At 40.9% G+C, this 22,249-nt stretch overlaps 1 protein-coding gene across 1 annotated transcript; it reads right to left on the bottom strand.

Annotated features, from left to right (window-relative positions):
* Positions 1-18,867: 18,867 nt before the first annotated feature.
* Positions 18,868-21,995, bottom strand: LOC115400768 (lysophosphatidic acid receptor 6-like). Its single transcript, XM_030108789.1, has one exon. It carries the CDS (start codon positions 21,983-21,985, stop codon positions 21,047-21,049), a length of 939 nt encoding a protein of 312 aa, XP_029964649.1. The 5' UTR covers positions 21,986-21,995; the 3' UTR covers positions 18,868-21,046.
* Between the last annotated feature and the right edge of the window lie 254 nt (positions 21,996-22,249).

Raw genomic sequence — 22,249 nt, 5'->3', positions numbered from 1 at the left:
ACTCCAGTGCGTCGCAACACAGTGGTGCTGAGTTAATTTAATATAAAGAAATGTGTTATATTGAGATGGCTTGCAGAATACGGAACACTTTAAAAGATGAATAATTCCACTCAAAGTGTTTAGAAGAAGCAGAATGTGTCCATCTTAAAGCATTCTGCTAAACACCCTGAACTGATACCGTCATGTAATACCACTTTCTGCCACCAGAGGGTGGAATGAGTTAGTATAGAAAATATTAACAGCAAACACTTGTAAATTAAACAAAAACCAAAAGCAAAAGTAATAAACGATTTTAGATAATTAAGCAGTATTTCCTTGCATACTTCTACATTGTACTTCTGAATATGTTTTCATCAAACAATTGGAACTGCAATTAAATGCTGTTGACAAAGTAGCTACCAGTATTGTTTTTACCCCAATATTATATATTAACAGTACTTTAACTGTGAAATGAGATAATATGGTAGCAGTTTGAAGCATTTAGCTACACAACACAGGAATGAGGGCGGACTGAATTTGAAATTGACTTATCCCCAACTAGTGGACACATGTAGCATTGCTTCAGTGTCGCCTCCAGTGAGTAGAAAGCCACAGCAACGTGTGTGAACTGAATGCTGCAGTGTTGTGTTACTTGGCAAAGCATGTAATTAATGTGAAACACATCATTGCCATATGGAGAAAAAAATAAAAATAAAAAAACTTTACCAGCCAGGGCTCTCTGTGAGCAAGTCTGCAGATTCAACACACACACACACACACACACACACACACACACTCTTGTGAATCTCATTTCACTGCTTACCCATGCTGATATTCGGTGGCTGAAAGATTCCAGCTGCTTTTAAGCCTGAGGACTTTGACTCATCCCGTTCTGCAAAACAGAAGCAAATATAGATTGACAGACTTTGACAGAATTGAAAATGCTAAGATTTTTACCCCTGGTATTTATCTTATGGGGGGGTCTGCAAACGCTAACACTGTTGGCTAAAATATGCACTGAAATAGGAAAAACAAAACTTTTTCACAACAATACTCATCCGAAGAGGGTGCGATTGCTTTCCATGCTACACATGCACACAATAAAACAATCCTCACTCCAGTCTTTTATCTAAGGTGTTCGTATGTGTGGGCGCGTGTTGGCATTTGTGCCAGTGAATGCAGACCCTATTCGCCGGGGCCGGGCAGCGGGATTAATAATAACTTTTTCAATTTTCCCGAGTAGCCTATCTCAAAGGAACTTTTCTTTTCGGACTATCTCTGCTGGTTAAAGGATTATTCTGGGGCGCAGAGGAAAATATTGCCTCTGTTATCAAGAGGGGGAGGAGAGGACGGATGGGAGGGGCCATCACACAAACAGATTACACTGCATAGATTTAAATCCGTGGCATGTGAGTGATGGGAGAAAATTTTTGTTTCTTTTGCCTGGGGAATAACCTGAGCAGTGCAGAGATCAGGGCAAAGTTTCTCAAACTGAGGGTCTAGGATCCTTGGTGGCCCTGAAAATAACTTCAATATTTAATTTGGTAAAATATTTTCCCCATAGCGTAAAAATATTTGAAAGTCACATGGAAGTGATTATATTTCTCCAGGCTTTGCAGCTGCTGATCTTCTCCAAATTCTAGCCATTAATCTGCAGGAAACGAACAGGATATCACAGCTGTGCACGGCATCACTAATCCTAATCTGGGGAGACGAGTCACCTGAAGGTACTGCAGGGCAGGTCACCATCCCAAATGTAATGCAAGCTTTTGTATCAGTGGCTGGACTGTATCAAGGCAAAATAGATTCATTTTTTCCCATCAAGACTATTTTCAAAATTACAACCTGCTGCAAATGGCCAATTTTGCCGGGATCCTGCCTCTGCTCTCTGAGTTTGCGGTGGTTTTTCATTATTGACACACATTATGCCTACTAGGCCACCCGTATCCGCCACCCTGGGAATAGTGAATTGCGAGTCGTAATGCTAATGTGATATCCCGCTGTGCCCGTCCGCCCGCTCGCAGTCCCAGGGAAACCTTTTCCCCGCACCGTGTACGGCAGGCAATCCAACCTGGCCGAGTGGTTTAATGTGTATTTCCATTTGTGTCCGTTAAGTATTTCACTTTTGGGAGATATTAGTGACTTACATTACCAGCGACCGTTTCCAGTGTGGGTTGCTGGATGATAATGGAAAAAGTCAGAGTATAGGATATTAGTTTGGAATGAATGTTTATGGTGTTGTGTAATAAATATATAGGGTGCTGTGAGAGCTTTCTGAATGTGGAAAAAAAATCACCTACCAGGATTTAAATGAGATCTTGAGGAGAGAAGAAAGTCAATGGTATGAAATCTGAAGCACAATGATCTTAAAATACAGATTTTGATGTCAAACTGTCACTTATATTGGGACTGCATGTCAATCTTTGAAGTTAACAACTAAAGACGTCTTGATTTCATAGCATTTCTAACCATTGGCCACACATCGGCCACTTTTTTCCAAATCATAATGGTGTTAAGACTTTTTAGATTGTTATATTAAAGTACAGTTTTCCAAGCTTTTAAAATAAATCAGTTGATGTTGCTTTTTCCCCACTTCACTGTATCTACCGAGCAGCCTGAACCACCGACACAGTAGTCAGATCTGACAGACAAGAAAAAAAAGTCATCCAACTCAATAAAATTCCGTCCAATTAACAATCTTTAAAAATGTGTTTGAATTGTTCAATCAGTAACTAAGAGCACACAATGAACATGGAAAACCATATCTGCCCTAAATATAGTAAAAAGGCATCATGAAGAGTGTAGTCATGGGACCGAGCAGCCAGCAGCGAATGTTTCCATGATCGTGACGTCTTACCAGCACGACAAACGAAAAACCAACTCACTGTGAATTTATGCATACACACTGAATGCTGTTTGCACAGATAAACACAGCTGTGACTGAACATTTCAAATTCATCAGCTTACACTGATTGAACTACGTAGGGTTTCAAAAATGAAATGCTGGATGGAGGAAAGCCCGACATGTAGAACCAAGTACAGTTAGAAAAAAGCAGGTCAGCTGATAGACCAAGGGATACAAAAGAGAATGGACAGACACTGGACATGCTGTTGATGTCATATGACACATTAAAACTAGACATAATGTCCAAAGGCACACTAGTGTGTGTGTGTGTTCGTCTGTTTCTGTTCTGAGTGTGTAAATTACCATTTCGGCCCAACTATAGGATTATAAGACTTTAAGAAGAAAAATACTATAAGAAGAAAAATTGTGTACTATTACAATGTATGACTGTTTAATAGGTATGGACCCCAGGAAGATTAGATGTCACCCTGGTGGCAACTAATGGGGATCCATTCACATATGAATATAAATAAATAAATAAATAAGACCTTATGATTGTAAGACGACCCCTATTTTTCAAATATCATTTTGTGAAAATAAAAATATGTTGAAGACAATAAGGTTACTCATAAAACAACCTTTTATTGTACAATTATTCTAGGAAAAACTCAGATAACATTTCATGTGGTTTAAGATCGAGAAATATTACTGTAGTATTAAATAAAAAACTATATTCTCTTTCTCAAAATCTCAGTGAAAGTTGGCATCAAAACATCACCTCTGTTTGCTCACTGGTCTAGCTTTCCAACCCCTCCATTCCAGATGGTCACGTTCCTCCATTTTTCACCTTTTTAGCAAGCATACAAGCTTACTGGTCACCGGTACTTTGACTCCCTCTAGTGGTGCGGATGTGTAACAACAACCTAGTCCTCGATTACAATACGACCGCATTTTTGAGAAGTCAGTTTCTGGAATAAAATGTCGTCCTATAGTTGGGCCAATACGGTAGTATATTTTTAGGTCTGACGTGTTTAAATGTGTGTGTCTAAGATTGTCAGTGTGGAAAGAGAAGGCTCCTGCAAACAGCTGTTACTAATTTGTAATCAGAGTATTTCAGGTCAGGAAAGTTGCCATAGTGACCGAAGGCCCTGCGGTCTCTCTGTCTGAGCAAAAATGCTCTTCAAAGTCTGAAATTAGCACTGAATCGGTTCAAATGAGTTCATTCAGCAATTAATGAAGAAACGATTGACAGATTTCAAAAAATCCTTGAGGGAGCATCAGGCAAAAGCTTACTTTTTTTTCAATTTTGCTCAAAGTGAATTAACTTCAGTGTAAATCTGTAGATAGGACCACAGAGAAATCTGCTCGTCCCAGAAATATAAAACTTACAGCCGGTGAAAGAGGACCAAAAAAAAAAAACATATTTTGATGTACAGTGTGATTAGATTAGAGTCTGAAAATGTGATTTAAGATGTTGCAATACACACGCTCAAATGTAATCAAAAATCTCCTAAAAATATAAATCACAACTATGGGAAAACCAACAAACACCCCTAAGATGGATCTGAGTAAAGTCACAACTTCTGTGATCCATTTAAATGATCGCTGCGCTCCAGGACATGCCACAGAACCAGCATTGCCACAAATGTTTGGTTAGAAAGTGAATAATAATTATCTACAACTGTTTCTCTGTCTGTGTATCAAGTCCTACCAAGTCCCAGGACAGTACAGGCTGGAGTCATGCAACTTTGGAAGCTGCCATTGTTCTTGTTTTTGTCCATCTACACTTGTCTGAGCATTTTCTTGCATTTCCTTAAAAAAAAAAAAAAAAAAAAAAAGTTAATCCTGAAAATCCTACAAAAAGTTGAAAGTTGAAAGTTGCTTAGTTGAATGATTAAACCAAACTGACTGAAGAAAAGCAGAAAATGCTGAATACAACACCTGAATTGCTTGAAAGAAGCGCTTAAACATTGTAATGACTTGGCTTGAGCATCATTTCATTTTTTAAAGGGAAAAAAAAAACATGGTGAGAAAGAACCTGTTAGAAATAAAACCCATTCTGCAGGTCAAGAGTCGCTAACAGCTGGAATTATTTCATTGGAAGAACTACGCTTTTATAATTAGTCTTATTATGAAGATTTTCCTTCAGTGATGTTAAAAATATTAAATGAAAAATAAAGTAGAAAAGCACTCAGAGAGATCAGACCTCCGCCAAACAGCTCAGTTCCACCCTCCCCTCTAATTCAGCAACACCAGGAAATAAAGTCGAAGAAAAAGAGTCACATGATCTATTATAACATAATACATCCCGAGGAATCAGAAACCCTCAGTCTTGATGCTCTAGGTTCACATATTCCTGTTAGTGAAACAGGAGAACGCGCAAAATACAACAAAGCAAATCAAAACTTGATTGGATGATTAATTCCAGATGTTGAAATAGATGTTAAAGTGTTCCAAACACACACACACAGAACAAAGAAAGCAGAGAAGTGAAACTGGATGGTTTCTGCTGCAGATCTGGGAAGCTTCTGCTCTGAGATACATGCAACAAGGAGACAGGAAAACAGTCAACAGGTAAAGAAGAATAGCACAGGAAAACAACAGCAAGACTGGAGATGCTACAAAACAAGCAAAATGTAATCCGAATGGATCAGGAGTGAGAGCTCACCAATGTGCATACTGAAGTTACAACTGTCAATGGAAAACAAAAAAAAAGCCCATATTTGTATATTGAGTTTTGAGTATTCACCCTTTGATATGTATTTCATGTCATTAACATACAATCTAGACTTTGTTTTTTTCCACCTACAGAATATTTCACATCGGCATAGTGAAGTGAAAAATACAAAACGCTCTTTAAATGTTTGTTTTTTTCAAACGTCAAGCCATTTTTTTGCAACTGCGGCCAGTTTCCTGGGATTTATCGCTCAGAGCTTCACACATTCAGCTGTTTGAAATACTGCTGCTTTTCAGCAGGACTGTTCCTGTTCATTCATCTGGGCGTGTTCTGTTTGTGCACAGATTCTTTGTTGCGTTGCCCCACACAAAGTACAACAAAGAATAAATAGAATATCAAAAAAACTGAATGTGCATTTAAAAAAAGGTTAAATATTAATGTATCGTGGTTAAACCGTGACAGATCCTGCACTTATGGCTCCAAATATGAAGATCCTTGTGACAAAGAAACAGACAGTAAAGGAAGTGCATAAGTATATGTCCAACAGGCAAGAGGACCAGCAGACATTTCAAAATGAGAAAGAAAGTGAGGAGGATTGGCAACACTGATACTTCCTCTGTTTTCTCTCAACAGGTAACACAAACAGAGGAAAAACTGCAAATAATAGGACTGAAAAAGAAAATTTGATTTCGAGCTGAGGAATATAGAAAAAAAAAGAACCTATAGCAGACCTAAATGAACAACTGGACGTTAAATATAATGCAGCAAATTTAGAAATCACATAAAGACAAATCATGCACGATGCAGATGTGCAAGTTTATGACTGAAAGTCAGAAGTAAGTGCTGAGAGAAATCCAAGAAGAGAACAAAAAAAAAAAAAAACAGAAGAGACACAACATCACAAAATATAAGAAACAACAAGAAACCTCACGAGGCGAGAAGCCAATGACCCCAACCTCCAAGCCCAAAAGTAATAGATACTTGAACCGAAACAACAGGACAAACAAACAGGAAGAACAGACCAGACAAAAATAACAATGATGGGGTCAGGAGCAGTAGATCTTTAATATGAGGCTCTGAAGCCAGAAATTCTTCTGAAGACAAAACAGGTGAGAAAAAGGAAGAAAAAAAAAAAGATCCCCAATTATGAGCTTGATCCAGGCAAAGAGAAAAAGAAAAAAAAATCAGAAGAGACAATACAACAAGAATCACTTTGATTAAAATTGACGAGGCAGAACGTGATGCTTTAGAACAACCCACAATCCCATTCAACAAAAACAACACAACGTCAGGAGGACCTCGAATTTAAATATCAGCACAAAGAAGGTACAACACGTCTTGAAGTTCCAGAATCTTGTAAATCTGAACAGACTAAGAAACAGACCGCAGCAACAGACAACAATGAATTAAGTTTTTGAAAAACCGAGATGCCGGGGTCAGGAGCCACAGATGTCGAGCTTACTGCTACCAATAAAAAAGTCAATATTAAACAACCTGACTGCAGTAAAAGACCACTTTTTTTCTTCCAAGCTCAGTATGCCTGAAAATATAAAACTGAACAACACAACTGACCAAAAAAAAAAAATACCAAGAGCATAAAATACAGCAAAGCACACAATATGATGAAACTTGATGGGGTCAGAAGGTTTTTTTTTTTTTTTTACTGAAACAGGAGGAAGGAACAGGTAAACAACAACAACAAAAAAACACAGCAGAACAAAGAAATATATAATCTAAGAGGCAAATAGCTTGAAAGTCAGGCCACACTTTCATGAAATTTCAAGTGACAACACATCATGCAACAAAAATTTAGCGTTTCCACTTAAAAATAGGGTCTCGGACTCCAACATCAGAAGAGAAAACTCAAAAACGCTTAAAATAACACCACCCACAATTTACAGCAACATCTTTAAAGGAATACTAGCTGTGTGTGTGTGGGTGTTAGTGTCACTCATGTTTCAAACAGGGAGAAAACACACCGTATACATTACAACTACAAGAAACCCGATGGGGTCAGGAATCACATCGTCTCAAGTCAAATATACCTGTGAAGCAAAAGCAGGAGAAACAACAACAACAGAGCAAAGCACCGACAGCACAAATCACAGAACATCATGGAACAAAAACATAATGTTACGGGGTCGCGGAACCCCAGATCTTCAGACGTGATGTTTCAAAATAAAATACATCAGTCGGGAACAAACAGGACAAGCACAAAGAAACAAACATCACTGCAGCAGCACTCAGCTTCTTCAGGGTTATTTTTATCCTCCTAGTTACTTGGCTGATGAATGTGTGAGACTTTTTTTTTTTTCTTAGTTGCATAATCGTGATATTTTGAAATAACTGATTTAACTTTACTCTGTGGAATGTATCACACTTTTTCATGACCCAACAACGATCCCAACTTTCCTGACAACTTTGTCTCTGAACTGTAATGGAAAGTTGCTTCCTACCTTAATGCAACGAGGGTTAAATACATTTGCAGCATACATCTTTAACTTGATGCTCAAAAGTCAGATAAGTGCACGAAGAGCGTAGGAGAAAGCAGAGAGGCTGGGAAAAACAGCAACAAAGACAACATAGCACAACACTCTGTAAAACATGTTGAACTTGATGCTGCTAAGAATCAGGGGGGTAAAAAGCAAGAATACAAAATGTAATCAACAGAATATGAGCAGAATTGCTATGAGGTTTTAGATCAGGAGTGTCAAACATAAGGCCTGTGGGCCAAAACTGGCCCATAAGAGGCTCCAGTCAGGCCCATTAAACCATCAAAAAGGCGAACATTACACAACACTGAGGCCCGAGCTGAGATATCCAGGATGCTGCTGTGACAGACTGCTGACTCACTGCTCAAAGCCGTTCTGTCAGGGTGAGTTTGTAAAGACAAATAATGCAGCAGCTACAGGAGAAGGCTTTTTTTGGGATATTTCACCTTTTTTTCGTACAGGAGCTATCAAACAAACTGACTTCATGTTGAGATTGTGGTCATTTTTGTTGCAAATTGTTTGTTTTCTTGCAAAAGTGTAGATATTTTCATCACGTATACTCTGTGGAACAAAGAAAAAGATTAAAGTTTAAATTTAAAGGTTATTTTGGCACTATTTTACTGATCAAAGCAAAGTTTTTCTTTGTTGTGGCACCGAGAATACGTGATCATTCCTACATTCTCAAAATGAAACCAATTTTAAAGTTCCAGTCTGACATTCCCAACTGAAATTTCTGCACTTTACAACAGAAAATGACAACACAAAGTGGAAAAAAAAAAGAAATATGTCATGTAAAAGCTGAAGCTGCACTGAGTGGTACAAGATGGTTTGAAAGTAGAGTTTGCGACTGCTTCAAAAAAAAAAAAAAACAATCACAGGATATCAACAGAGTAGACTAACAAGATTCAATAAACTCATTCATCTTTGAAATAAAATAAAATGAACAAGCAAGCTGCTAATAAACTGAGGACACAACATACATCAAACATCATCATTAAAAACTTAATACATAGACGCATGTTTCAGAGAATCCTTAGGTTCCACAAACTAACACCTAAAAAAAAAAAAAAACAACAACATCTGCTTTCACACCAGCTTGCAGCTTTTAAAACCAAGCACCCCAGAAAAGACTGTTAATTCTAAATTCATCATACTGCAACAGAGCAAAGGTATTACTTTTTTCCCGTATCGATTTTCTTCCATCTTGGAGCGGAGAGCCGCTCCGGACTCATTCCACATCCAGTTATGATGCACTGCAGCAGAGCGCTAATGAGTCGCCCTCGCCACAACCGGGTGACATTCAGCATCCAGGAACATATAGAGGCTTCTGTCACTAAGTGGACTTAGTCAGCAGTAAAGCCGGCGTTGGTTATATTTTAGTCGTAGGGCAAAGATTTATGAGTTACAGATAATGCAACGGTGTCATTGATCCCAGAATACGATTACACTGACAACGCTGGGAGCAGTTATGAATGATCAGGCTGGTTCCGAGGCACGCTGTTGCCTATAAAGTCTTCCCCCAATATATCTACCAAAGTCCACGTTATCATTTCTGTGCACGTATGTTATGTGGCGTGCAAAGAAGAAGGTCAATTTTCAACATTTACCGTCCAGCTGCAGCTGAATGAGCACGTGCGGTTGGAGATCCCTCTGTGCACAGCCAGTGTGACAGATAGAAAAGCACACTCATGCATCTTAATTTGATCATTTGCGGAACACATGGGGAGAAGGGAAACGCCATCTTCCTTATTGCTGAAACTAATGGTCCATTGTGCAGTTGCTTGGAATATAATCATAGACAGAAGTGAAATTCCTACAGGTGTAGTATAAAAAAAAAAAAAAAAAAAAAAAAAAAAAAGACCTCCAGTCTGAGTATTTGGACATTATTGGCAATGTGAGAATAGTTGAAATAACATGTTTAACAGCCCAGGGAATGACATTTCAGATTGCGGAGCAGGTCCAAGCCAGCCTGGTCCCTGATGGCGTCCCTGTCATTTCCTGGACACCAGACAGCTCCTCACACTCCCCCCCCCACCACCCCTTCCATCTTCCTACCAGTCCCGCCTCAGTTATCTGCCCGCCAACCCAGAGGTCATTTTGTCTGAGGACATTGCATTTCTTCCTATCTATTTGTCTCATATCTCCTCTCATACCGCCTTTGTTTCTCCACATGCCCCTTGAATTATCCCCAGCCGTGTGCGCGGCCTAACCGGCTCCGCCGTTATCCCGCTCCCAGATCGCTCGATCCGCCCCTCTGTGGCCTTGCTCGCCAGTCAGCTGGTGTGACACAGTGCAACAACCTTCACATGCTCCCACTGACAGCTGGCTCAGGCAGGAGGAGGAGGAGGAGGCGGGAAGATGAAGGGACATAAGAGGAAAAAGCCGGGAGAGATAAAACGCTATTCCTCCGGCGCTTCCTTGTGACTTTTTCCCGTGCAAAGTGTCGGCGGTGCAGCTTTGATGGCGTGTGCATCGCGCGGCTGCCTGAAGCTGAGGGAATGCCCTCTGGCCCCGTTTCGCCTCGCCTCATTGGCTGGAAGCGGCCTAGGAGCCTCGTGTGGTTCTCCATCCTATTACTGCAGAGCACAATAGTCAATATCGCCCTGTCTCCGGTTACACAGTCAAAATTTCCACTTTGACGAAAGTTATGTGTGTTTTCACAACGAAGCCAGTGTGTTTGCATGACTTGTCAACAGCGTGGGAGCTGGATATGAACAAGGCTGCAGCCTCACGCTCGAGAAAATCACAGTACAGCAGGATGACTTTATACTTCTTAATGGTGTATTTTTATGCAACAGCTACTGCTGATGCTATTTACAAGTTCACAGATTTTTTTTTCAAACAATTAAAGTGATGAACTAAATGAATGACGGTTATATATCTTGTACAGAAAACAAATACTCTTTCTTCATTTCTGTACTCGCTTGGCGCTCATTTGAATCATATACATTCATATTCTAGGTGCCGTGTGAAAAAGAAAACAATACACCCCTGTCATTACCGACATGAAAGAGAGCTAAATTAGTTGTGTCTTTAGCAATATCAAAAATGGCAGCGAGGTGTAGTCGTACACCTTGGAAGCGTGCCAGTGCCGCTACGCTTAACCTCACCACTCAGGGAAAGTCTCTCATCCAATCAGATTATTCAGTCAGAAGGACTGAAACATCACCATGGGAAAATATATTTAAATACTATGTAAACTCAAAGAAGAATTCAGACTGTGTGTACTTGACTTGGAGTTTTCATTTTATCTTTATCTTGACTGCTGTGCAGTCCCTTTACATTTCAAATGTCTATTTTTGCTGCCGTGTTCATCACTTTCTCCTCATATGTAGAGTTTGAACCAGGGAGCCTTTTTGTGTGAGCTGGCATCTTCTACCTATGCCTACATGGGTTTGTCTCCAGGTGATCTCCCTCTACAGAGCAACTGAAGCAATGTTGACCTTCACTTTACCAGCAGTCAGCTGATTTCATCTTCCTTCACTGGATAGAAGATGAAGGGACGACCCTGCTGTCGATAGACCCAAAGATATGACTCACAGGCTGAAGCCCCCTTGAAGAATTACCTTGCTAAGAGGAAAAAACTAAGATATTTTAAATATTTTCCATAAAAATACTTATTGTCCCTAGCATGTCCATGACAGGGATTCAGTTTTAGATTGTGGCGACGTGACTTTTCAAGGGAAAACGCATAGTTTTGATTTTTCATTTCAGAAAGGTTTCTTATTTACTGAGAAACATTTTGCAAATTGATTGCAGTTTACACGAAAATGGCAGAAATACCGAAAAACAAAGTAGTTAGCTGTTAGTTCTTGGAATAAAGCCATACACACGTGTGCAGACAACTATGCACTATTAATGAACACTTGGACATGTCATTACGTTACGTTCCCTATTCTGTCAGCTATCTGCTGCAACTCCTGCTGTTCCACAGTCCTCACAACACCCTAACTTCCTGGAACGACACAACTACAACAGAACACTGTACATTGATTCAGAAGGTATATGATCATGTATAAGATCGACATTTTTCTTCATAAAAATGTTTCTATTGTAACTTGAATCAACACGTGATTGCGTTCTCTTGCCACTCCTCAGTAAGAACCGACCTGTTTGTTCATGTCTTTATGCTGAATCTCAACGGTGATGAGATGTTCTCCTTGAACGAGTGCATTCACAGTCCATCCGGTCCCGAACAGTGTGTTACCTCAGGTCTGAATAGGTTAAGAGAGGTTTGCATATTTCCATGACACAAGCTTACAGTGAAGTACCCTCACAGTGTGGTAAGAGTACTTTTATTTCACAGAATGACCTAAATATCTGCACTCCAGCTGCTGCATGCGTGGGCAGCTTATAAACTGTAATTTATGTTTTTTACATTATTTCTTTTATTTCCTGCCTAAGATTCATATTTGTGAGGAACAAGCTATACAAATTGCCAGTGAATTGATCTGAGATCTTAGGCAGGGTGCTTTCATTCTAGTTCTGTTCTGACACCGAGCGCATCAGGCTTGGTCTGAATAGGACCCGTGGACTTTGCTGTGCACCAGGACTGGATTTCTGAGCTAAAAAGGCTGCCGTAATCCAATGAGCTTTGCACCATGGCTGGCTCTGTGAGGAGATGACATATGATCAATTATAGTGAAGGTAAAAATAAACATGGAGCCAAACTGAAAATTACTGCCACATAACTCAAAATATCATTAGAACAGTGATGTTCTTCAACTTCAAGCCCTCTTTGGGATTTAAAATGGTTCAACTAACTGAATGAAGTATTTTGGGCATCAAAGCTATGAAAACATGGAGCTACCATTTCACAGATTCCATGTCCCATGACATTGATAAGCAGAACTTGATTCAATAGAGTTGATTCTCACAAAGAAGTCAGATCAAGGCTTACAACCAAATATCTGACATCTTTTAAACCATGTTGGACCTCATCCAACTCCCAAGGTGGGGGGAGCACTGTGCACAACCTTCCAGAAAAAAGAGAGACAACTTTCATACTTTCATAATTAATCGTGTTACTTTTCTATTTCCACTCTTGTCACAGAATGGCATAACTCCCAGTCCATTGTCTCCTGTGACTTCATACCATTGTTATTGCCCATCTCCCTGCTCAATTGCAGAACTGAGCAAAAGCAGCACTGAAGGAAAACTTGCGTTTACCCCAGTTACACAGAGAAGGAGTTGGAGCGTCTTCCAAAAGTTGAATTTTCAGTAACTTCAAGAATCTTCATCAAGTACAACCGGACACCCAAGAAGCAACAAAAGTTTTCCATTTTCACTTGAAAAGATTGCATCAAAGGGTCTCTCTTCCTCAGGTATGTTCCTTGAGTGACTCAATACACCTTGTGGTACAAACACACACTGCAAGGCTAAATGGGAAGTTTGGAAGCCTGCCGACTTTGGTAAATGTACCAGCAACACAGCCTGAAAGTCTCAGCTGAATATGGGTCCCTGTCAAATGTCTGTTGTAACCACACATTTTGACAAATGAACATGTTTCAAAGAGAACTGCTTGGTGTGGGGTTTATAAACATTATGTTGAAACGAACAGCCCTCGTATTCAAGAACCTCTGGGGAAAACACAAAGACGACTGAATAAAGAAATTAATCCTAAGCCTTTTCTCATGTAGACAGGCTGAGAACTTTATGACAGTCTTGAAAGAGTGCTGCTGTCCAATACCATGGTGATTTATGTGCAAAGTACAAAAAGAAACGCCAAGAATGGTTGCTCATGGGGGATTGTAAGTAAAACTGATAGATGGATGCAGTATCTGCCTACTGAATGCTAAAGACCACCATCACGTGCCTAAATTGTCAGTGGAAGCCAACTCTAAACATCCTACAGCATCTCTGATTGTTTAGCTTGTCATGGTGGTGATGCTGTGTGGTGTGTAGAAATTGTAACACACTGATCACATTGGCTTTCTGTACATCTCCACTGAAACAAAACTAAACTAGAGCTCAACATTTTCTGTCAAAGCTGAATGTGAATGTGGAGTCTTTCCCTCTCAGTGGGAAGCCACACTCATGTTAAACACCAACTCAAAAAACAGGGCTGATTTTTGACAAACCACCTCCTGACCATCCCTGTCCTCTGCAGGCCTTCAGATGCTGAACGACTGCTGTCTCTCTGCTCTTTGTTGTCTCCTTTTGTCCATTCAGTCGCTGAGCATTTTGCTTTGTTGTGTTCCTTCCTCTTCTCTTTGCTGTGTTCTGTGCTCTTTGTGCTGCCTGACTCTCCACAGCAACCAAAGCTGCTGCTGCCGGTTTGTGAAAAGCCGTCCTCCTCTGGTCCGAGGCGGGCTTGGCTGCTGCACAGCAGGCTTGCATGTGGGTCTTGGCAGCACTGCTTGTAGACCTGAATGTTCCTGCTTCAGGTATTTTTCACACCGCATTTGTGCAAAAGTTCACGTCTGCATGTGCACATGTCTGTGTGTCTGTGTGTGTGTGTGTGTGTGTGTACACACACACACACACACACAGGGGAAACAGACAGAGGAAGTGAGAATGCATGTCTTTTTTTTTTTTTTTTCCTGTCCTGTTTACCTCGGGGCTAGAAGGTCAGCTGACTGTGACCGGCAGACACATTCATATCCCGGTCAGACGCCACTATCCCTCCAGATCTGGTGTATCAGTAACTCACAGATGGACGGCTGTGAACAAGCATGAGCTTGACACACACGCACAAGCACACGCACACACGTTAATGTAGAGACATACAAATCAATCAAACGCAGCAATAGAGAGCAGCAAATATGCAGTTTTCTTCTGAATATTGCATTTTTCCTTGCATTTCCACATCATGGCATCCTCAACCATGCACAAAAAAAAATCACTTCCAAAAAGCTTTCATACACACGGTGTGCAGGTGCCGTTAATTTGACTACATGGCCTCAGATGAGGTTGAACAAACAAGTGGCTGAACTACACCTGTTGTTTTTTTTTAAGGGCTAAATAATATCAACCGCATAGGTGAGGCCTCATAAATGAGGAAGGTGTTTTGCTGCTCAGCCTCTTACCATTCAACATCTCTGGGTGCAGGGCACAAGTAAAGGTCACATTAAACATATATGGGGCTGCCTGAGAGAGGAAAACCACCTCTTTGTTGGTTTCCAATTTACGAAGGGTTATGAAAAAGCAATATCTGGCCTGCAGCAGTAGCAGCAGCCTTATGAACCCATGACCTGACTTCATTTACAAGAAACAACATTTTCCATACTGAAAAAGTAGTGCATCATTTTCTTTTTCACACTCTGTCCCAATTGAGAGAGATCAAAACTGAAACTTCTAAAAGCGAGGTGCTGCAGATGTGTGTGTGTGTGTGTGTGTGTGTGTGTGTGTGTGCGCGCGCATGTGGTTTGATTTGACTCCAAAAGGAGGAAAGCATCATATCAGTCTGGTTATATCATTTTTACAAATGACCACGAAGTGCATTTACCTGATGCAGAATGTCTTAATCATCCACAGCAAAATCTTCAGCATGTACTCCGAGACCTTACATCTTTTTTGTTTCAGATCTAGATCCTTGTTTTTGGCTGAGTTTGCCACAGGCGCGCCAAGATGCCCATCCATTTGGCAAAGCTTATAGGACTTGAGTGCTGCTGGCACTCGAACTGAAACGCTGACAAAAAGCACAACAGTCTCAGCTGCATTGCAGGATTTATAACCAAAAGAGATGCAGACGAACAGTGCCAAAGTACATTAAAAGCAATCAAAAGAGAAGCTAACGAGGATGAAGTGGGATTATGTCTTATCCTCAAAACGTAAGTTTCGCCGTGAATAATTTTGATTCCACTTTCTGTTTCAAAGAAGCACCAGAGATGAGAAAATGCAGGTCCAGTTTGTCACGGAAGCCAAAGGACTTTCAGGGTGGCGTTAAAGACTTTTGATTTCTACATCATGAAAATCACAGGGGAAAAAAAAAAACCTGAATCACAGTCATAGACATACAAATGAGTGACAGTTAAATCTGGGCGTGTTTGCATGTCTCAAACCTTTGCATTCAGCACGTGACATATCCTTCAATAAGGTTTAAAAAAAGAAGGGCAAAACAGTGTCAAAATCATTAATTTCCACAAGAAACCGCATTGGAAAAGCTGAAGACACAGGTGTGCTGTTCACAGTTTTTTTTAAATGCAGTAACTTCTGTACAGGATGCAGCATGTGTTGCAAACCTGGTTAAAATTAAAGGGCCTGTATCATGCTTTTTTAGCTAGTCCAAACCCCATTATTGGCATTAACATGGTAAAAGTTCATTTTTGGCACTAAGTAAAAGTCATTTTGTGTTAAATAAAAGATTTTCGGGGGCTAATTCTGAAACCCGGAAGAGAAAACACTCTGGTTCACTGAAGATCCCGCCTCTCCCCATGTGGACTTTGACTGACAGCGGACTTCAACCAATCAGCGCTTCAAAACAAATACGTCAAGCATTAGCTTCTCTACATGAAAACATCTTTTCCTGTTAGAAACTCACCAAACGCAGACTCTTCAGACTCTTGCTCTTGCTTGATTGTTGCTTTCAGACGATGGTTGAAGTTTATCTCCGTAATCCGTAAGATACAAAAAAGCAGCAACGCTGATTGCCGAGGGCCTGGTGGGGGTGGGGGTCTCCTCAGTGGAAAATGCGAATCAGCTGCGTGCTGGTCAGAGGAGAATTGGCGTGTTGTCTGCGCGGGGGTGGGGTGGGAGAAGAGTGGTGGGGAGGAGTTCAACTTTTGTGACATACTTAGGTTTGAAGAATTTGAAACGAGCTGTTTTCTACCCAAAGGGAGGGGCTGCTGTAGAGAGCAGCAGACTGAAAGAAATTACTCAGACATGCGAGGATGAAGGCAAATAACATTTTGGGGGTGGTTTTAAAGGGAAATCAACTTTGTAGCATGCTTAAAACCTTAAAAAAAGTGGATTTTGCATGATAGCCTATAGCTACTTTAAAACCACAAGAACTTATCGCTTATTTTTCAGAGTAACTTTTGGATAGTACTAGGTCTGGTCTGCTGGGCAGACAAAGCAGATCCTACCCTGATTTTTATGCTGATTTTCGCAGTGAAAAGGACTGTTTGTATATGTTTGTGCCAAAATCCAAAAATGTGGTGTGAAATGCTGACTATGTATTTTGAACTATTGTGGGTCTTTTTTTTTCTTCTTCTTTTTTTTTTTTTTTTTTAATTGCATATTGAGACATTGCCCCAACTTAAACCAAAGATTTCGGTTTTACTTTCCACCCTTTGTCGTATTATTAACGTGCAGATCAATACAAGAAATGTGAATACCTCCGATACTAAATACTGTGTGTCTGTATCATTCTAGTCAAATATTGATACAACTTGGATGATTGTGAGACCTACAAAAACTTGCAACCAGGGGGCTATTGCACAAAACCAGGATAAGGGATTAAGCCGGCAAACTGTTGTTATCCTGTGGCGATCTTGTGGTTATCCTGGACGAAGTTAGCCTCAAGTCGATTGCACAAAAGCTGGCCAAGTTTATCCCGGACCAGTCACCGTGGTGATTTATTCTCTGAAGCTAACCTGCTCCACAGCAGGCTAACTACCCAGGATAAGATTAAACTGGTATCAACAATGTGAGAAATAGGCGTGGTTTACAGCATTTCCTGGATTTTTCTACACATTACATCATTTAATCATCCTGCAGCCAAATCTTACTTCTGTAGTCGCTGCATCTGCAACTACATCTGGTTGACTTTAGTATTATGTTGTTGCTGAGATTATGTGAAGACCAACATAACTTTCAACAGACGTTTCAGAATCCTCTCTTTATTAATACAAGTCCTACAATAAAAGGTTCACAATTATTGTAAAGACAATGGAAAAAAAAACCTTGATGAAATTGGTACTAAACCACACTGATGTAAAAAATAAAGAATAAAAAATAAAATAAAACAACCCTGAAGCTACACAATGAGTAAAATGAGAAACAAAGGAAAAATAAATGTATCACACCACTGAAATGGACTACAATATAACAGACAGCATATTATTTTGTCGTAACTGTCTCCTGAAAATCGGAAAATCGTCCTATTTCAGGACTCCACCTTTAGGAGTGAAAGGGTCCCACATCATTCTGACTCCACTTTTTTAACGGCTAAAATCAGACAGAAATTCATTCTCAGAAGACAACTAATTTATCACTTCATGTGATAATTGCTCTTTGGGCTGCACTTAAGTAACTTACCAGACTGCAGAATATTTTTATGTTAGGTTTTCACCTGCTAGAGGTTCTTTTCTAGCCGGGCAGGTTTGTTCTTCATGACAGATGAGGGATGAAACAGAACACAGCATGAGAACAATTGATTCCATTAGATAGCACGGACACAGAGTTGAAATATTCTTGAATAAATATCCTAAATATTGGCAAAATGCTGTTTCCCCTGTGTATTTCCTGTATTTTATAATTATCATTTTTGTATGATCATAATCATGGATCATATGCAGAATTAGGTCATTTTTAGTGTATGATTTGCGCATCACTATTTCACTTTAATGAAGCTGCGGCCTGCATGCAGTACTTGTCCTCACCATTGAAGCGTGGGGGCGCTATGCCTTAAACATCACTTAAAGCAGACGTACAGGCTGGAATATATGGAGTGAAATTAATGAACATATTTTGTGTAAAGTCCTTGCTCTGGGGCACCCCCCTTTTTCAGTGAGCCCCCCCGACAGCCGCGGTATAGTCCGCACACTGCTGCTCATCCCGTGTGAAGTAAGATGCTCGTCCTTGTTCCATTTTCAATCTGTGATTATGTGATCGATGTTGTGGTCTTCTGAAGAACGCCGTGAACGCGCACTTATCCTGATGCTCCTCACCTGGCTTGAGTAAGCCGCGTCTTTTCATCCTGGCTCGGCAAACGTGCAACCGATTAATCCGAGAAAACACCGACTAGGCTGACTCAAGCCGCGCATTTTCATTTATCCTGGATGTATTTATCCGACTTTTGTGCAATAGCCCCCAGATGGCAAAATAGTGATTTGAAATTTGGAAAATTGTAGTCCCAGTATTTTTTTTTCAGTTAGTTGTTGAAATACATAGTTGTGTTTCAAATATGTTGTGTCCTTATAATCTCTGAAAATGATATATTTGTTTTTGGAAAACGGAGGAAAGAAAATGGGGATGTGGGCTGCACGTGGCCCACTGGTCTACTTAAAGGGTGCAAACCCTTCTGCTTGGCGGCCACCACTTCCCTTTCCACCTGTCACACTCGCCACAGTTGCACTAAAACCATCAAGTCAGTAGCTGAGATATCAACAGCCACGTGTGAAATGACTGAAGTCTGAACAGCAACACACTTACTCAATCCTGTAGAGGATGGATCGGTATTTAAAATGATAACTCTGATGCAAATCTTTCATGGGAGACTTTCACAGTAGCTTCACCCAACTGTGCCTATCTAATCATGATCTCTACAACACCATCTCCATAAATGCCACAGAACAAGACCATCACGCAAGTAGATCACGTTCATCAAACAGCAACATTTTTGTTGCATTTTTTTTCCTCTTGGAAAAACAGTCTGTCAGAGTGTCTTTTCTTCAAATTTTACTTAGAAAGGCCTCTTGTTTAGCTCCTTTTTCCAAACACATTAAGCAGTTGCAGAAAATTGATACTGGCAATGTTTTGTTCAGTTTAATTCCTCCTCTGTTACATTTTCAAGTCCGAACAGATTTTATTCTGCTCTTCCATCTGACATCTCAAACACGTTCTAAAACGGTATGTAAATGAGGAGATGACTATCAGTTTGGACTTTTTACAAGCTTCTAGCATCACAGTTTCCCAGAAGTAGCTGTGGTATTTTGTGCAAATGAAAAAAAAAATCTCAAGCACTAAATAGTAATTTTTTTTTTTTTTTTTTTTTTAAAAACCACATTGAAATATACTTTGAACGAAAACGGGTTTGACAACCTGATTTAGACAACACATACAGTACATACTGGTTAAACAATGCCAAAATAACTTTTACAGTTTTTTTGTTGTTATTGTTGCTTTTGTGCCATAATACAGCATACATAATGGACAACGTCTATTTTATCAAAAACCAAACAATTCCTGTGGACACTTACTATAATGTCAACATAAAGACAATCTTTACAGTAAATTCTGGTGCAAAACACAGTAAAATGTTCAGAGGACTTCTGCTTTAGCTGTCTTCATTGTGCATATTTTTTTACAAACTTATCCTGACAGCATGATTTTGAGACAAGTCGAGGTAGCTCTCTCTTGTCAGCATCATTGATTTCTCAGCTCAGGTCTCAGCGTTGTGTCTGAGTCTTAAAAAAATGTGTAAAAAAAAAAATCTATGTTTTCTATAACAATGTCTCAATTTCTTTGGTAGTTTGGCAGGCCAGCTCTGGCCCACAAGCCTTATGTTTGACACCCCTTCGCTAAAGTCTGTCTACGCTTTCTTTGTAAATACATTAAGATCAACAACAAAGTACCCATGTCTCTTGTATGCATCAGAAATAACAGCTTTGTGCAAACGTCCACAAACTTATCTGTCTTGCAGGAAAAGTTGAATAAATCTGCTGCCGTATTCGCCACAACTCATCTCCCACAACACTCGCAGCTTCTGCCCACTTTGCAGAATGATAACAGCATGATTTCACAGTCATTTCTGCCCCGTCTATCCAATAGTTTGGATAATTGCTGTGACATTCCCCCAGCTTGTTTCACGTTGTCGCATTACATGAGCTGACTCCCACCTGTTATTTCTTCTTTTTATTTTTTACACCGACAACAAAGCCCACACAGCTTACATCTGTACATCGAACCCAGAGCAGCACTTTTCTTTCCACTATATAACTGAGCCATGATGCAGCATAGATGTTTCAGATTGTGGGGATTTTTGGCCTTTTGTTTTAATCTAGCTGAATACCAGTCACTAACTATTGTTTTGCCTGCCGTATCTTTGTGTGGCTTCATATTTATATTTCACTTCGGCTCTTACTTAGAGAATAAAAACTAATCCCGATTCTTCTTGCATATTTAAGATTTTTCACCTGAATGTTATCTCACAACAAGCAGAAACACATTCTATTGAAACGGCTCCTCCTGACGCTGCTGGCCCTGTCTATTCATGCTCAGGCACTGATCTCTCGCCAGAGACGAGTCCACGTCCTCCTTCCTCTTCCAGAAGCCGTCGAAAGAAAAGTAGTACAGCAGCGGATCCAGACAGCAGTTCACGCTCGCCAGACAATTCAGGGCCGGCCTCCAGTCGTTGAAAAAGACGACCAGCGACACGGGCAGGAAGAAGACGGTGAACATCGTCAGGTTCATGGCGAAGATGAGCATGACGTTGACTTTGTTGTTTACTCTGGCGGCGGCCTCGTTCACGTGTTTGCGGAGGGTCCAGGACACCAGGGCCGTGGAAACGACGTTGACCGCCAGCATGAAGAAGAGCAGCACCAGCTGGAAGTACGCCGCCGCCGAGGTGTGCAGCTTCCTGTCCACCTCCGCAGGGTAAAACTGAAAACAGGCAGGTGTGGAGGAGTTGTTCAGGAGCCTGGATAGGTTCACGCTCTCCGGGATGTTCACCGCCAGCAGGAAGAGCCAGACGGTCGCGGCGGCCTTGCAGGCCTTGGACGGGGTCCGGAGAGGCCGCGATTTGAGGGGGTAGACCACCGCCAGCAGCCGGTCCACGCTGATGAAGGTGATGAAGATGGAGCTGGAGCGGATGTTGTTGCGGAACAGCATCGTGGCCCAGATGCACGCCATGCTGCCCACGGGCCAGGTGCCCGTGGCGTAAAAGTAGACCCTCATGGGCAGCGAGATGACGAGTACCAGGTCCGAGACTGCCAGGTGGACCATGAACACGGAGCTGGGTGTTTTGCGACTGTGGTGGCACAGCAGAATCCACAGCGACACGGCGTTGAGCGGGAGACCGAACGCTATGACGGTCCCAAACACGAAGGAATACGCCGGCTCCCTCATGTCCTGTTGCAGTGCCAATTCTCCCACGCTGAGGTTGTGCATGTTCTCATTCTGGGCGACATGCAGAAGTGGGGCAAAAAGTGAGCGTAACTGCAATAGAAACCACAAACATCCCGCCCCCTCGCCAGTCACAGCTGTTTCTCTACGCTGCAGAAGCACGGCGGCAGAAACAGGAAACAACTCTGATGTGCCTGACAGAGTGTGAACGTGCATGAGACTGTAGGAGTCGGAAACCTATGCAAAAAAAAAAAAAAACAAAAAAAACCCAAAAAAACTGTCATTAAAAAAACTTTCTGTAAAACCACA

This window comes from Salarias fasciatus, chromosome 14, assembly GCF_902148845.1.
Source record: "Salarias fasciatus chromosome 14, fSalaFa1.1, whole genome shotgun sequence".
NCBI classification, from domain to species: Eukaryota; Metazoa; Chordata; class Actinopteri; order Blenniiformes; family Blenniidae; genus Salarias; species Salarias fasciatus.
This window is presented reverse-complemented; position numbering and strand designations above follow the sequence as displayed.